Source organism: Ailuropoda melanoleuca, chromosome 12, assembly GCF_002007445.2.
Source record: "Ailuropoda melanoleuca isolate Jingjing chromosome 12, ASM200744v2, whole genome shotgun sequence".
Classification (NCBI taxonomy): Eukaryota; Metazoa; Chordata; class Mammalia; order Carnivora; family Ursidae; genus Ailuropoda; species Ailuropoda melanoleuca.
The window spans coordinates 64,767,665-64,783,814 of NC_048229.1; the positions used below are offsets into that span (position 1 = coordinate 64,767,665).

At 40.9% G+C, this 16,150-nt stretch overlaps 1 protein-coding gene across 3 annotated transcripts in view; it reads left to right on the plus strand.

Moving 5' to 3' along the window:
- The window catches only part of UTP4 (UTP4 small subunit processome component), a 36,888-nt gene that overhangs the window by 4,508 nt on the left and 16,230 nt on the right, over nt 1–16,150 (plus strand). For all 3 annotated transcript variants that reach the window (XM_019803769.2, XM_002923204.4, XM_034638561.1), the window contains exons 4-10: nt 1,031–1,115; nt 2,784–2,873; nt 6,687–6,898; nt 13,071–13,242; nt 13,357–13,448; nt 14,677–14,773; nt 15,532–15,596. In XM_019803769.2, coding sequence (XP_019659328.1) covers nt 1,031–1,115; nt 2,784–2,873; nt 6,687–6,898; nt 13,071–13,242; nt 13,357–13,448; nt 14,677–14,773; nt 15,532–15,596 — 813 coding nt within the window. The remainder of the gene's footprint in view (nt 1–1,030; nt 1,116–2,783; nt 2,874–6,686; nt 6,899–13,070; nt 13,243–13,356; nt 13,449–14,676; nt 14,774–15,531; nt 15,597–16,150) is intronic.

Genomic DNA, 16,150 nt, shown 5'->3' on the forward strand with positions numbered 1-16,150 from the left:
TTTTATTTTTAAGTAATCTCTTGTACCCAACCTGGGGCTCGAAGTCACAACCCTGAGATCAAGAGTCGCACACACTACCAACTGAGCCAGCCAGACACCCCAACTGTTAGTAATTTAAAGCAAGATTTCTCTTGTGCTCACTTAAAGTTTCTTCCTATGTTCACAGGAGGGTAAAGTTAAATTACGACGTGTAGTAACTCCAATCTGAGGTAGATTCCAGCAACCCCAATAAAAGATTGGAGTTGATATTGGGGATTAAAAATCACTTGTCCTTGTGCATCCTTTCTGCTGCTCCTTTGGACCTCATTTATTCATTTATGAAGTGAGGGGCGTAGTTTGGTTCAGCATTTTTTAAACTGTACGTTGGAATTGGGAGATGTGGAGGCTATTTTTTGTTTTATTGTGATTTATATTTTATGGTAAATATCATTTCAGAATATGGCATGTTAACATGAAATCCTTCCATAGATTCACAACACACTAATGTTTGTTAAAAGTCCTGGGAGTTACTTCCACAAGTTAACTTATGGAACTATGTTTTACCACAGTGTTTCTCAAAAATTGTTTGAGTGCAGACTGAGAAGATACCCCCACACACACACACACTGTTATCATTAAAACTTGGGCTCCCAGATATTTCATTTTCGGGGATAAGTCTATGATTCTTGTTTGATTGGCACTAATTTATACAACATCTTGACATGTCTCCATTTAGGTTGTATAGTTAATGGGTATTTTATGTAGGCCGTGGGTCTCTAGAAGATTTGTGCCGTTAAGTCCTACTTCTGTTCCATGTCCTATACAGGAATTGGGCCACTTATTAGCCTGTTTTCTAGCTAGGACATGAAGGCTGCCAAGAATACACTGTCAGTTTCTTGGTACCAGTAAGTTTTTTCTTCTCTCACGTAGTATTTTTCTCTTTCACAGCAAATGACAGCTTTGGGGAAGACATGTTTATATTTGTAAAAACATATATTTAGTTATACAAAATGCTTGTCTTCTCCATGTTCTATTTCTCTTTCTCTAATAGGTTGGCTGTGAAGACGGATCTGTGAAGCTATTTCAAATCACCCCAGAAAAAATCCAGTTTGAAAGAAATTTTGATCGGCAGAAAAGTAAGGGTCATTTTTGGTGGGACAGTGAGTAACCTTAACAAGAAGTTAATGTTTCTGTGCCACTGGGGATAGGCTGTTTTCCCATGTGTCCAAGTAATGTTTTGTCTACATGCTGACTTTATCTGAGTGTAGGGTATGTCCCCGAAGCCATCCCTCACTCAGATTTTCTTTATCCTGTTGCATAGTTGTGGTTGCCTACTTTAGTATTATAGAAAACTAGAAATCCAAAATAGGAAAGCTAGTGTTTCTGTGTAAGTCACTTTGTTAGTTCTCACTTATTTTCTTTTTGAAGGTTTAACATTGTGCATAAAGTGTTAAAACTAGAATTTTTAAACAATTGCCCACGTTCCACCTGGACCAGTTGACATTCACTTCTGTAGCAGGGGTTGGCAAACTTTTTCTGTAAAGGTAGTAAATATTTTAGGTTTTGCAGACCATACACTCTGTCAACTCTCTTGTCACATAAAAGTAGCCATAGATAATACTTAAAGAAATGGGTATGGCTCTGCTTTGGTAAAACTTTTATTTATGAAAACGGTGGGCCTGATTTGTCCTTTGGGCTATAGCTTGCTGACCCTTTTAGAAAATAGTACCTGTCCCTTGTATTCTGTGTCCATTAGTAATATTTATTATCTGCTAGTCAGATTCCTTTTATTTATTTATTTATTTTGGATTTTATTTTTAAGTAATCTCCACATTTATCACGGGGCTCAAACTTACAACCCCGAGATCAGGAATTGCATGCTCCACCAACTGAGCCAGCCAGGCTTGGGTGTTCCTTTTTTTTTTTTTTTTTTTTTAATTTATTTATTAGAGCTCACAAACAGAAGGAGGGGCAGAGGGAAGGGGAGAGAGAGAATCTCAAGCAGATTCCCTGCTGATCATGGAGCCTCACACGGGGCTTGATCTCATGACCCTGAGATCATGACCTGAGCCAAAAATCAAGAGTCTGACACTCAACCAGCTGAGCCACCCAAGTATCCTTTGGGTGTTCTTTTTTAATTACAAAGATATAATGCTGTTTCAAAATTTGTGTGTCTAGCCAGTGTGAAAGAGAAAATAAATATCTCTTCTCTGTAAGCAGCATTTTGGAAGTAATCTTCTAGGCATTTTTGTATATTCATAAAAACAAATACACCGGAGTGCTTGTTTTTTCACTTGGTATATCACAGATATTCTTCCATGTCAATCATGCCAGTCTGCATGGCATTCCAATTTATGGTGTTCCATAATTTATTTTAACCAAAGTCCTATTGATGATATGAATTTTTTTTACTAATATAATCAGGGCAGCAATGCATATTCCAGTATACATATTTTTGAACACTCCTGCAGATATTTGTCCTTGATTAATTCCCAGTTTAATTGCTGAGCCAAATGTGCACATTTAAATTTTGTTAGGTTACTAACAGATCACCCACAAGAAGTTGTTTCTTTACACTCCTATCAACCAGTTCTACGTTATTAAACTAATATTAAATACTTCATTATGGATTCCAGGGTAGAGTTCCTCATGTGTGATAAAACAGTTCTTCACCAGAGTGCAGTAGATGAGAGCGAAGATTGTAGAACACTAGCCCTGTAGGTAATTGTCAAAGGAGAACTCAGTTACCTCTTACTGTATATTTATGTGTATGTCCCTTTCTTTTTTGTTGTACAACTTGCAAGGTCGCATCCTGAGTCTCAGCTGGCATCCCTCTGGCACCCACGTTGCAGCTGGCTCCATAGACTACATTAGTGTGTTTGATGTCAAATCAGGTGACTGTTTTTCTTAAGTTCATTTGGGCTGTGGGTCTTGTTTGTCAGATTCACATTGGTGGTTTCCAAAAGCTTGAGCCTTTGTGCTTTCAGTGACCTTCGGGGCCTAACCTCTCATTAACCTTCTGAGATGTTAGCCATGAATTTCACTCCTTTCTTGGATTGCTGCTGCTGCTTTTGGGGGAATCCTAGTAATTCGATGAGATATATATGTTTTATCTAATAAGTATTTATCCTTGAGCAATATGACATTTACTATAAATGAAAAATTAGAATACCTATTTATATGTACTAGATCTTGGTAAAAGTAGGTGTCTCTCTTCGAGGAACATAAGATCTTGGTAGCATAATTGGTGAAACATGAGATCAGAAAGGTAGAGAACCATATACTTTCTCTGTTCCTGGCCTGCAGAATTGGCTTATGGAATCCTTCAGTGATAAGACAGAGTTCAACTTGTTAGGTGGGCCCATCTCTATGCCCATCTAAGATGGGAAGTAAAACTGGTCGGGTTTGTCTCATTTTTCTTTTTCCTCCATGCTTAAGCAAATTTTTTATTGTTATCTGTTACACGTGCATAGTCAAAGAACTCCTTGAGGCTTTTTAGAAAGAAGCCAGAGTCCCCCTATATCCCTTCTCTCACTCCTCAAAGGCAACCATCTGTAACTCTTAGCTAATTTCTTTGATGTTTATCTCCACAATTAATCATATATATATACATACATACACACACATATGTGTGTATATATTTGTGTCACTGATTCCTCCTCAAATTCTTGCAGTTGTATAAGTTAGGTTCAGATATATCTGATTTTCTTTCTACCACTTTTATCTTCTTGAATGATTCTCTCCCCGGAGCCTTCTGACCTCCAGTCTAGTGTACCAGTTTCTGGGCCTGCTGTACCTCTGTAGGTCTTGAACCCTGATTTCTCAGTCATTCCATGGATCTCCTTTGCTTCTCTCTCAGGTAGAATCCCCTGTTTCCAATCACTTTCCTGGTTTATTCCTTTGTTTGGTGGATCATGAGAAGGCGTTCATAAGAATTCTAAGTCAGAAATTATTTTTCCTTAGAATTTTGAAGTCATGGATCCATTGTCTTAAGCCTTCAGTATTATTATAGACTCTGATGCCATTCTGGGAGAAGATCTTTTTGTTTTTCCAAGGAGTTTTTAGGATCCTATCCTTACTGTTCTGAAATGTAGTAATTAGGTTTCTTTTTTTTTTTTTTTTAAGATTTTACTTATTTATTTGACAGAGATAGAGACAGCCAGCGAGAGAGGGAACACAAGCATGGGGAATGGGAGAGGAAGAAGGAGGCTCATAGCAGAGGAGCCTGATGTGGGGCTCGATCCCATAACGCCAGGATCACCCCCTGAGCCGAAGGCAGACGCTTAACCACTGTGCCACTCAAGCGTCCCAGTAATTAGGTTTCTTGATGTGTGGATCCATTAACATCAGTCTTATTAGACACTTGGTAGATAATAATCTAATCAAAAGCCCAGTTTTCAGTTCTGGGGGAAATTTTTTTTTCTTCTTTTTTTTAAGATTTTATTTATTTATTTGACAGCACAAGCAGGGGGAGCAGCAGGCAGAGGGAGAGGGAGAAGCAGGCTCCCCACTGAGCAAGGAGCTGACACAGGCCCCATTCCCAGGACCTTGGAATCATGACCTGAGCCAAAGGCAGACACTTGACCAAATGAGCCACCCAGGGGAGCCACCCCCTCCCCGTTTTTTTAAGATAGATTTATTTATTTTTTTAGAGAGCGAGGGTAGTAGGGAGGGGCAGAGGGAGAGGAAGAGAGAGTCCCAAGTCGACTCTGCCTTGAGTACAGAACCTGATACAGGGCTCAGTCCTAGGACCCGAGCCGAAGCCAAGAGTCAGATGCTTAACTGACTGCACCACCCAGGTGCCCCTCAGCTCTGGAGAAAATTCTTAAATTATTTGGTAAAGGAGTTTCTCTTCATTTTCTTTCTGAGATTTTACTATTTGGATGTTGGCTCTTCTAATATCCTTATCTTTTTTCCCCCCTTCTTATTTTTCATATCTTTGACTTTTTATTCTGCTTCCTGGGAATTTATCTTTCTTTTATTTTCTTATTTATTTAGATTTTATTTTATTATTACTACTAAAGATTTTATTTATTTGAGAGGGCATGAGTGAGAGAGCATGAACAAGAGAGCACAAGCAGAAGGAGCAGCAGAGGGAGAGGGAGAAGCAGACTCCCCGCTGAGCAGGGAGCCCGATGTAGGGCTCCACCCTAGGACCCTGGGATCATGACCTGAGCCACTCAGGTGCCCCTAGATTTTATTTTTAAGCAATTGGTGACACCCAGTGGGGCTTCAACTCAAAACCCCCGAGATTAAGAGTCACATGCTCCATCAACTGAGCCTGCTAGGCACCCCTTGTCTTTATCTGTAAATTCTGTTACTGAATTTTTCATTTCTGCCATTTCCAAAGTTCGTTCTTGTTTCCTGAGTATTCCTTTTTATAGCGTTTTTTTATTTCATTATATATGGACTTCTCTTTCTAAGGTTATTCAGGATAATATTTGTCAGGTATTTTTTACTCTGGCTTTGTTTTCTTCCTGGTATTTATTTTTTTCTGGTAGTCTCTCTGGCCTCCGCCTTTCATATTCAGGCTTTGCTCACGTGTCTCGTGATTACTTTCCTTACCACACGAGTAGAGCTTTTTGCTCATGGGCTTCACTGAAGAATGATCTGGCTGGAGTCTCAGTTCGGGGAATCTCCAAAGACATTGGCTTTTTAGATCTTTTTTCTAATGCTGGTCATATTTCCCAGAAATGTGTTTTATTCTTCTGCCTGTTGATCATAAGCCTGGTCATCAGTAGTCTGAGAAGAAAGCTGGTGTCCTCAACTTTCAGTTAATAAATTTTCACTTTATCTCTTTTTTTTTTTTTTTTTAAAGATTTTATTTATTTATTTGACAGAGATAGAGACAGCCAGCGAGAGAGGGAACACAAGCAGGGGGAGTGGGAGAGGAAGAAGCAGGCTCATAGCAGAAGAGCCTGATGTGGGGCTCGATCCCATAACGCTGGGATCACGCCCTGAGCCGAAGGCAGACGCTTAACCGCTGTGCCACCCAGGCGCCCCTATCTCTTTTCCATATAGTAATCCCATTGTCAGTTGTGCCTCATCTCTCTCTTCAGCGAATGGATCTCTATTCTTGTTTGGGGTGAAGTTTGGGAGTTGCCTGGCTTTTTAGTTAGGGGATAGTTAGCCAAAGGATCTGTAAGTTTCTTAAACATATTTTCAACTGAGTTCTCTTTTTAGTTCCACTTTCACTTCTTTTTCCAGAGTTTTTGGGGTCACCACAGTTCCTGAGTCTTCTGAGGATTTCATGGTATAAATCAAGTGGCTTCTTGGTTTTCCCCACTGTTGACTTGGGACTTAGTTTCAGGGCTCTGCTATGTCAGTTACTACTCCATGTTTCCTTTTTCATTTCCAACATTTTGTCAACTGTTGTCTTCTCTCCCTTTCCTATGGGGTTTTAGAGAAGAGCCAAGTGTAACACGTGTTGATTTTAGGTAGTTTTAAGTGAAGTCTCAAATGTCTCCTTTCAGTTTCACCTCCTCCCCTCCCCTCCAAAATTTCTGTCCAACCACCCTTCCCCCTTCTCCCCCACAGTCTTTAGGTAACCATTTTTGTGTTCTGAGACTGAGTTCACCATAACTACTATTTACTGGCTGTTTGTGGTCTGTGCTCAGGCAGCTAACTTAACAGATGCCTACCACAGGCGGGTTTGAAGACAAAAGAAGTTAAATACCATTCAAATTTGGGCTTTTCTTATTTTTCAGGGAGCGCTGTTCATAAGATGCTGGTGGATAGGCAGTATATGGGTGTGTCTAAACGGAAGTGTATCATATGGGGTGTGGCCTTCTTGTCTGACGGCACTGTCATAAGTGTGGATTCTGCTGGGAAGGTGCAGTTCTGGGACTCAGCTACTGGGACACTAGTGAAGAACCATCTCATTGCAAATGCTGATGTGCAGTCCATTGCGGTATCTGATGTGAGTATGGTCCCTGTTTTGAGCAGTTCTGTACAACCTGGGGATGAGTAGAGAAGGCCGTGTCAGTGATATGGCACAGTGTTCCCTAATCTTCAACATTTTATGGAGGAAGATCAGTTTAGGAGAATGCATCTGAAACCCACATAATTTCTTTGAACCCTCTTATTCTCCTAACAACTAGTTAGAGAATATTCTTTAGAATATTAGTTAGCAGAGAGGTTTTCTTCAGATACTCCCCACCCCCAGTTAATCCAGTCTGATTTAGATAGGCCACAAGTACCCTAGGAGAATCTTGAGAAGTGCTATTTTTCTCATTATATAACTCTTCTCTTGCTTCCTGTCTTGGGAAATTAGGAAATAATTTTATAGTGATTTTGAAAAAAATTTCTCCTATTTACAACTTTAGCAGACTTGTGTTGAACAAGTGTGCCTCTTCCCTTTTGGTAACATGAATTCTTAATCAGAAACCTTTGGCTATTTTAGCATTGTGGCATGGAAAGTGACTTTGAGATCGCTGACTAGATCCTTTATTCTTTGTCTTTTAGTTTGAGACTTGTTTGCTATCTTAAGTGTGGACATGTATCTAGTGTAGAGATCACTCATGCTTGTTTTTCTTGCCTGTAAGTTGTTTCTGTCCCACTTAACAGGTTTTCCATGAGAACAGTTTGATGGGTATTAAAGTTCTGTGAAACATTTAGATGTCACATTAACTATAATGAAGATGAGTAGGAGAAATTTTTTTTTTTTTTTTAAGATGTTATTTATTTGAGAGGGAGAGAGCACGAGGGAGGAAGGGGCAGAGGGAGAGAGAGGAGAAGCAGATTCCCCACTGAGTGCGGGGGCCCCCATGCAGGGCCAATTCCAGGACCCCAAGGTCATGACCTGAGCTGGTCAGACGCTTAACCAACTTAGCCACCAGGGCACCCCGAGAAATTTTCCTTTTAAAATAGAGTTTTGAAAAGGAGAGGCAGGGGTGCCTGAGTGGCTCAGTTGGTTAAGCATCTGCCTTCTCTCAGGTCATGATCTTAGGGTCCTGGGATTGAGGGCCGTCCCTGCCGAGCAGGGAGCCTGCTTCTCCTCCCTCTGTCTGCCACTTCCCTGCTTGTTCTCTCTCTTTCTCAAATAAATAAAATTTTAAAGAAAAGAAAAGGAGAGGCAGATTTTATATCAGATACTTACATGTTTAATAGTCTCTGTATATATACTCTTGCTGTATATGTAGTGTTGGTAATTTATATATTTACAATATTGAGAAGATTAAAAATGCTAATGGTAATTTTTAGAGATGAAAGTTGTGGCAGGCAGGAGGAAGGCTTAGTTTGTACTGTATGCTATTTTATACTGTCTGATCATTTTTCTACTATGTGCCTATAATTACTGTATTATATTGAATCTTAGATACAAATGATTGCAAGACATGCCATAATTTTGTTATCATGGGAAAGAAGAAACTCTGCCAATTAAACTATAAGTGTGCTTTTTTTTTTTCGTGTAAAAGTTATATCTTATATACAAACTATTATAATACAAACTGACATCATGTTTTTTTATTTTATTTTTTTAAAGATTTTGTTTAGTGGGATGCCTGGGTGGCTCAGCTGGTTAAGCATCTGCCTTCGGCTCAGGTCATGATCCAAGGGTCCTGGGATTGAGCCCCGCATCATGCTCCCTGCTCAGTGGGGAGCCTGCTTCTCCCTCTCCCTGCTGCTCCCCCTCTTTGTGCTTTCTGTCTCTCTGAAAAATAAATCTTCTAAAAAAAGGATTTATTTATTTGAGAGAGCACGAGCAGAGGAAGAGGGAGAAGTAGACTCCTCTCTGAGCTGGGAACCTGATGTGGGGCTCAATCCCAGGTCCCTAAGACCATGATATGAGCCAAAGGCAGATGCTTAACCGACTGAGCCACTCAGGCCCCTCTATAGTGTTATTTTTAATCGTGCTGTTTATATTTTACCTATTGAAGAGGTCCTTGAGACTTAAGCCTACATTTTTGTTATATCACTTGTGCATTTATAACAAGGAAAGTATAAGCGAAATAAGGTGAGTAAGGTATTCCTAAAACTTTTTCACATGCACAGATGGACTCTAATTCACTTTTTAACTTGGTCATCAGGGTCCATGTTTCCTGCACATCCCTCCCAGCCATCCATTATGCTCCACTGTAGTCCCAAGATTTTCTTCCCGGCTTTTGACAACTGTTCTGCAAGTTGTGTTTATTTGTTTTGAATTTGTTGTTGTTGTTTTGGTGTTTTTAAGTAGGTTCCACACCCAGTGTGGGGCTTGAACTCATGACCCTGAGATCAGGAGTTGCATGCTCTGCCAACTGAGCCAGTCAGCCACCCCGCCCCCACAGATTTTGATGTTTGCTCCTTACCTGAAGATGTCACACACGTGCAGGTTAACAGCTATAAGATAACCTGATTTCAGAGATGTTTAAATGTGGGCAAATGTGTGCCTGAGAGTCAGGGAACTGTGTGGTTTTTTTGTTTGTTTGGTTGGTTGTTTTTTTTAAGGGAAAGAATGTAATTGTACAAATTCCAGCCCTCAAAATGCTTATCACACACTCTGGACTAGGGCAGCCTTGGGTTTGAATCCCAGCTGTAGCACTTAATAGCTACTTATCTTCCTTGGACAGGCTATTTCTTTCTAAACCTCAGTTTCTTCTGAGAAAACGTGGTGCTAGTAATACATACTTCTAGAGTCTGGGAAGGATTAAATGGGTAGCGCATGTGAGGTGCTAAGCGTAGTAACTGGCACAGTGAGTGTGGTGTTGGCATTATTTTCACATCTCTTTTGAAATTGATCCTAATTTCAAGGCTTTTCTCCACTACACTCTCTTGCCAGAACAGCATAATTATTTTTAGATACTTTTTAATGGATTTTCATTGACTGAAGGGTGAATGGTGGCAAATACCCAGTCCTTTGATCTTAGATGTCTTTCGCCCTTGTCAAGTAGGCGAGTACTGATTCCTGCAGGGACTTGTAGGGAACATTTGCTTTCATTTAGAGGTCAGTCTTCGGATTGTTTTTCTGTGTGAAACAGTCACTCTGTGATTAAATTAGGACACCCCTCTCCCTTTCCAGGTCAGCTTTCCCCTTGCTTTGTTCCCTCTACGCCCAAAGAGAACCCTTTTCTTTCATTTCCTTTTCATTTCTTTCATGATTCCACCTCAGGAAAAGATGATCTGGAGTGAGTAAGTGTTGCCTTCTTAGTCCCTCTCTATTGATAGGATTTTGTGCAAATGCCCCCCCCTGCCTTTTTTGGTAAATGAACTGTTAATATTTTTTTAATTTGTTTTTAAAGATTTTCTTTATTTGCCAGAGAGAGAGCTAGAGTACAGGGAGGGGGAGCAGCAGGCAAAGGGAGAAGCAGGCTGCCCACTGAGCAAGGAGCCCAGTTCTGTACTCGATTCCAGGACCCTGGGATCATGACCTGAGCCGAAGGCAGACGTGTAACTGACTGAGTCACCCAGGCATCCCGTAAATGAACTGTTTAGTTGGAGCTGGGGAGCAATCTTTGAATTCCTAAGCTGCTCGATATCTCCACTTTTCCTTGGGTTAATGGTTTTCAAATAGTATTCTTAGAGGAGGTGAGGGAGAGGCTGGTCTGGGCTACCTTACATGCTGTCTTTCAGATATGCTTTCCTTCCTTCTCACCATCATGTGCCTGCAAGTTACCTCAGAGAGAACTGGCACAAGGTTGAGGTGGTGTGGTGTGCCCAGAGCAAAGGCTTTTGAAGTTCCAGTTTCCTTACCTGTGTAAAGAGCTATTAAATGATGATGGGGGCAGAGGGAGATAAAGTCATGACTCATACAAACATGAAATGGAAATGTCAGAGGTTTTCTGTAACTCATTAACTAATGAGGAAACCAGTAAGATATTATAAGTAGTTCAAAGGACAACTTAACAAACAACAGTTCTATAAGGTCATCAGGAATTCTGAAATGAATTTGCTTACAAATTCTTGCAAGACTCAGCATCCATAAGGCAATTAGTAGCTGCATTCCACCAGGCGAAATTCTTTTGCATCACTCTACTACAGTTTACAGAGTTGTAAAGTAGCTCTGAGACAGTCACAGGGCTCACTAGACAAGGATACTTTTTATGTTCATTTCAAAGTCATTCACATTTTCTCCTGATAGGGCAAATGATACTTAACCTTGCAAATTACTCATCTATAGTTCTTAGCATAGTAATTGTGTATTTGGTGGCAGTTACATGTTCATGCATGTTTAGACATCTCATTTCTCTTAACTGCCTGACCTAATCTTCATATGTTTGATCATTTAACTGCTGATCCAGGTTCCTGGCTTTTCTTACTACCTTATCAAACATCCATCCTGTCTTTTTTGTCCCCCCTGCTCAAAGTTATATGTATTTTTAAAAGCCAGAATGAAAATGAGAATGGTTTTGAGAATATAAAGGAATTTTTAAAAGTTGTAGACACGCCAAGACCATTTGTTTGTTTGTTTATGAAAGACTATTTACTTGAGAGAGAGTGTGCCAGCACAGGGTGGGGGGGAGTGGAGGGCAAAGGAAAAGGGAGAGAGAGTCCTCAAGCGGACTCTCTCCTGAGAGCAGAGCTCAGCATGGGGCTCAATCCCAGGATCCTGAGATCGTGACCTGAGCTGTAATTGAGAGTCAGACACTCAACCGACTGAGCCACCCAGGTGCCCCAGATATACCAAGATCTTTTAAAACTAAGAGAAGTTCACAGTGCTCAACATACTGGTAAGAGAGAGCCTTAAACCGAGGATCAGGGAACCTGGGTCTTTGTGTGGTACTGACCAGGCTGCTTCCCCCCTATGCCCACTGTCTCTCCATCCTTAAAAGAAGGCAGTGAATTTCAGAGTTTTCTAAACTTCATTCTTTGACTACAGTTGTGCGATTTTTTTCCTCCCACATTCCTAGTAGTTTACTGGGGGTTTTTTGTTTGATTTTGTTTTTGGAGCCCAGTGAGGGGCTTGAACTTATGACCCTGAGATCAAGACCTGAGCTGAGATCAAGAGTTAGAAGCTTAACCAACTGAGCCACATAGCCGCCCTGACTTTACTTTAAAAGAAAAACAAACTTGTTTTATTGTGGTAAAACATGCGTAACATAAAATTTGTCATTTTAACCTTTTTTTTGTTTGTTTGAAGATTTGTTTATTTAATTTTTGAGAGAGGGAGAGCATGTGTGCACGCACATACCTGTGTGTTGTGTGTGTGTGCGGGGGAGAGGGGGACAGAGGAATAGGGAGAAGGAGGAAATTGACTTCGAGCTGAGCATAGAGCCCTCTCGGGCCTTAATCCCACGACCCTGATATCATGACCTGAGCCAGAATCAGGAGTTGGACGCTTAATCGACTGAGCCACTCAGGCACCTGCATTTTAACCATTTTTAATTTCAGTGGCATTAAATACTTTCACAGTGTTGTGCAACCATTACGTCTATCCACTTTCTCATCGCGCAGAAACTTTACTGGTTAAACAATAACACCTTATTTCTCCCAGCCCCTTGTAACTTTTATTCTACTCTCTGTCCCTATGAATTTGCTGTGCTAGGTACCCCATATAAGTGGAATCATGTAACATTTGTCCTTTTGTGTCTGGGTTATTTTGCTTAACAAAATGTTTTCAAAATTCCTCCACATTATACCATTATCAGAATTTCATCCCTTTTTAAGGCTGAATAATACTTCATTTTATACACACATACACCCACCCACACACACACACTGCGTTGTGGTTATTCATTCATCTTTGATGTACATTTGGGTTTCCATCTTTTGGCTTTTCTGAATAATGCTCCTATGAACATTGTATACTCATATCTGAGTCCCTGTTTCCCAGATCTTTTGAGGATATGTTTTTATTATTATTAATTGAAATTTACTGCTTAGGTGATCTTTTTTGTTGCTTTTCTGATGGGGTCTAGTTTGTGTATTTGAAAGCACTGTAACAGTGTGAGGTACATATTGTTAATTTTGTCAGTAGGGGGCACATTATTACCTATCTGTGAGCCTATTCCTCTGATGGAATTGTCAGCTTCTGAAAAAGACCCCATAACTTACCTTTCAGTTTTGGGCGTAGGTTTTCCCCTAAGCTGTGCAGACAGAAAACCTCAGGGAATATTTTTCAAGTTGGGCCCTGTTTTGTTTAAATGTACCTCCCTAATGATTTGATTTCTCAGCAAGAAGACAGTTTCGTGGTGGGCACAGCCGAGGGGACAGTATTCCATTTTCAGCTGGTCTCTGTGACTTCCAACAGCAGTGAGAAGCAGTGGGTGCGGACAAAGCCATTCCAGCATCATACACATGACGTTCGAGCCGTGGCCCACAGCCCGACAGCACTCATATCTGGAGGTAGGTTGCACTCTCTGCTAGGCTGCTTCTTTACCCACCTTCTTTACCTCATCCATGCTGGACGTTTTCTAATTCTGATGCCTTCTCTCCCCACCCCCACCCCTCCTGCCCTAGGCACTGACACCCATTTAGTCATTCGTCCTCTCATGGAGAAGGTGGAGGTTAAGAATTATGATGCTGCTCTCCGAAAAATCACTTTTCCCCATGTAAGTATCACCCCTTAGCCCCTGCTGTCCCTCTATCCTATAAGACTGAGCATAGCTCACACTTCCTGGGCAAATCTATAGGACTTGTGTCATTACCTACTTACTTCGTTCTTCCTTCTGTTTTTGAGGTAAGCCTCTCACAAAGACATTTACAGGGACCAAGAAATTAACAGTAGCACTCCTAATTCACTTTCTGGGAAAATCATTCCGTTTTCCAGATAGTTGTGGCTTATGGGTAGTTTATTTGTTTTTAAGGCTGGACTCTTTATTCTGGGTGGGAGAAGGAAAATCCAGGCTTCCAGTGTTCCTTCGTAGGTAAATTTAAGGACATCTTCCCAAGCTAGAAACTCTTCTCACCGCTACCTGCTTCTGTATTCCATTCAACCAGTAAACCTTACTGAGTCCATCTCCTCATTGTCTTGTGAATCCAGTCATTTCTCTTTGTCTCCACTTCAATTATCCTAGTTTCAATCAGTGTCTTTTCTCATCTGGATTCACTTGTTAAATGATCTCCTTTTATTTACATTTGTGTCATTTCAGCCTTTTCTCTATTGATCCACTCAAAAAAACAACTTTGCTCATCACTCCATGCTTAAAAGCCTTTGGTGGTCCCTGTTGCCTTTAGGATAAAGACCTAATTCCTCAGCAAGGCCTAGGAAACCTGTCTTGGTCTGGCCCTGGTCCTTCAGCATCTTCTCTCACTTCTGTCAAACCCTTGCCTCACCTCATCCCTACCCCCGCCCAGTTCAGTGTGCGGAAAGACTGTATTCCCTCTAATGTTCTCTTATTAACTTGGAGCTATTTTACATGCCATCACTCTGCTTGGGACATCCTGCCCTACCTTTTTTGCCTGACTAGTTTTTACTAACGAGCCTCATCAGGGTTCCTGTCTTTACCCCCAAAAGGCTAGATTAGATATCTTTTCTACTTTTTTTCATTACATACTATGCTTAGCCCTGTTAAAATTCTTAACACATTTAGTGCGGTTGCCTGTTGAATTTTTTGTCATCCCTTTTAGACTACAAGCTTGAGGCCAGTAGCTATGTTTTCATTTACTATTATGTTCTCTTAGATCCTAGGACAGTGCTGGCATATGGTAGTACTTAGGAAATTTTAATGAAGTACATGGATTTTGAAAGTAAAAAATGTGCTAGGTTGTTGCTACTGTATTGTACTGAGGCAATAGAATACCTTGGCTTATTTATCACTTTTCAATTCTTGGATACAGCGACGTCTCATTTCCTGTTCAAAAAAGAGGCAGCTTCTCCTTTTCCAGTTTGCTCATCACTTGGAGCTTTGGCGACTGGGATCTACAGTTGCAACAGGTACAATGGGAGAAAGTCTTATCCAATAAGAAAACTGGAGAGAGAAGCAGAAAGTTAGAATTGCAGTTGAAATTCTGATTGTGGAAAAATGGAAGTAGATTTTTCTTGTGTCTTCAGAGCAGAGGGGTTCTTCAGAGTGTTAGAATTATTAGCAGGATACATACTGGATCATATGTTAAAAGTTGATGATTCTGTAAGGTACACTGCAGGGTATAGTGGAGGTAAGGGTTGTAGAATTACAGTTTGCTCTGCCTTGACTGGGATTAGAACACGCTGCTGAAAATGACAAGATTTCATGTTGGGTAGTGATAGCCCTGCATGAAAGAGAAGGTCACATGGATTTTACTGGGATGACAGCCTAGTGGCCTTTTATACAACGTGTTCAGGAAGCGTTTGGGCTCTGTTGTTTTATAGTAGATGAGAGGTTTGTGCTTTAGGCTCCAAAATGAGCAGATGCAGTCGAGGTCACACAAACCCCACTTGCACCCACCTGCATGCCTGGCTGTAGGTCGTAGCTTCAGAGCGTTGATGATATACCATGGGCCATATCCAAGGTACCAAAGAGAAGCTAAGAAAGTGCTCACTGCTTTCTGCCTCATACAAACACAGAAAACCGTGGGTTTACTAAGTCAGACATTTTTCTGATTTCCCAGGGGTAGAGATTCCATTCTACTCAGGAATGACTTTTTAGTAAAAAGAAAAATGTACAAATAATCTTTCTTTGAGAAGGAAAACCTCAGGGAAATTTCTCATTCCAGGAAAGAATGGGGATACCCTTCCACTTTCTAAGAATGCAGATCATTTGCTGCACCTCAGGACAAAGGTAAGGAAGCTTAACTGTGTGTGTTCAGGCTCTGAAATCCAGAACATTTTTCTTATTCTGAATTTTGAGGGTTACTTGGTTGGTATCATAAATTTTGTAAAACTTTTTTTTTTTATTTATTTTTTTTTATTTTTTTTAAAGATTTTATTTATTTGTTTGACAGAGATAGAGACAGCCAGCGAGAAAGGGAACACAAGCAGGGGGAGTGGGAGAGGAAAGAAGCAGGCTCCCAGCAGAGGAGCCCGATGGGGCTCGATCCCAGAACGCCGGGATCACGCCCTGAGCCGAAGGCAGACACTTAACCGCTGTGCCACCCAGGCGCCCCAAAACTTTTTTTTTTTTAGATTTTATTTACTTGAGGCGTGCCTGGGTGGCTCCGTTGGCTAAAGCACCTGCCTTCAGTTCGGCTCGAGTCATGATCTCCAGGTCCTGGGATCAAGCCCCAGGTTGGGCTTCCTGCTTAACAGGGAGTCTGCTTCTCCTTATCCCTCTGTCCCTGCCACGTACTCATGCTCTCTCTCTCAAATAAATAAAAATCTTTAAAAAGAAAAAAC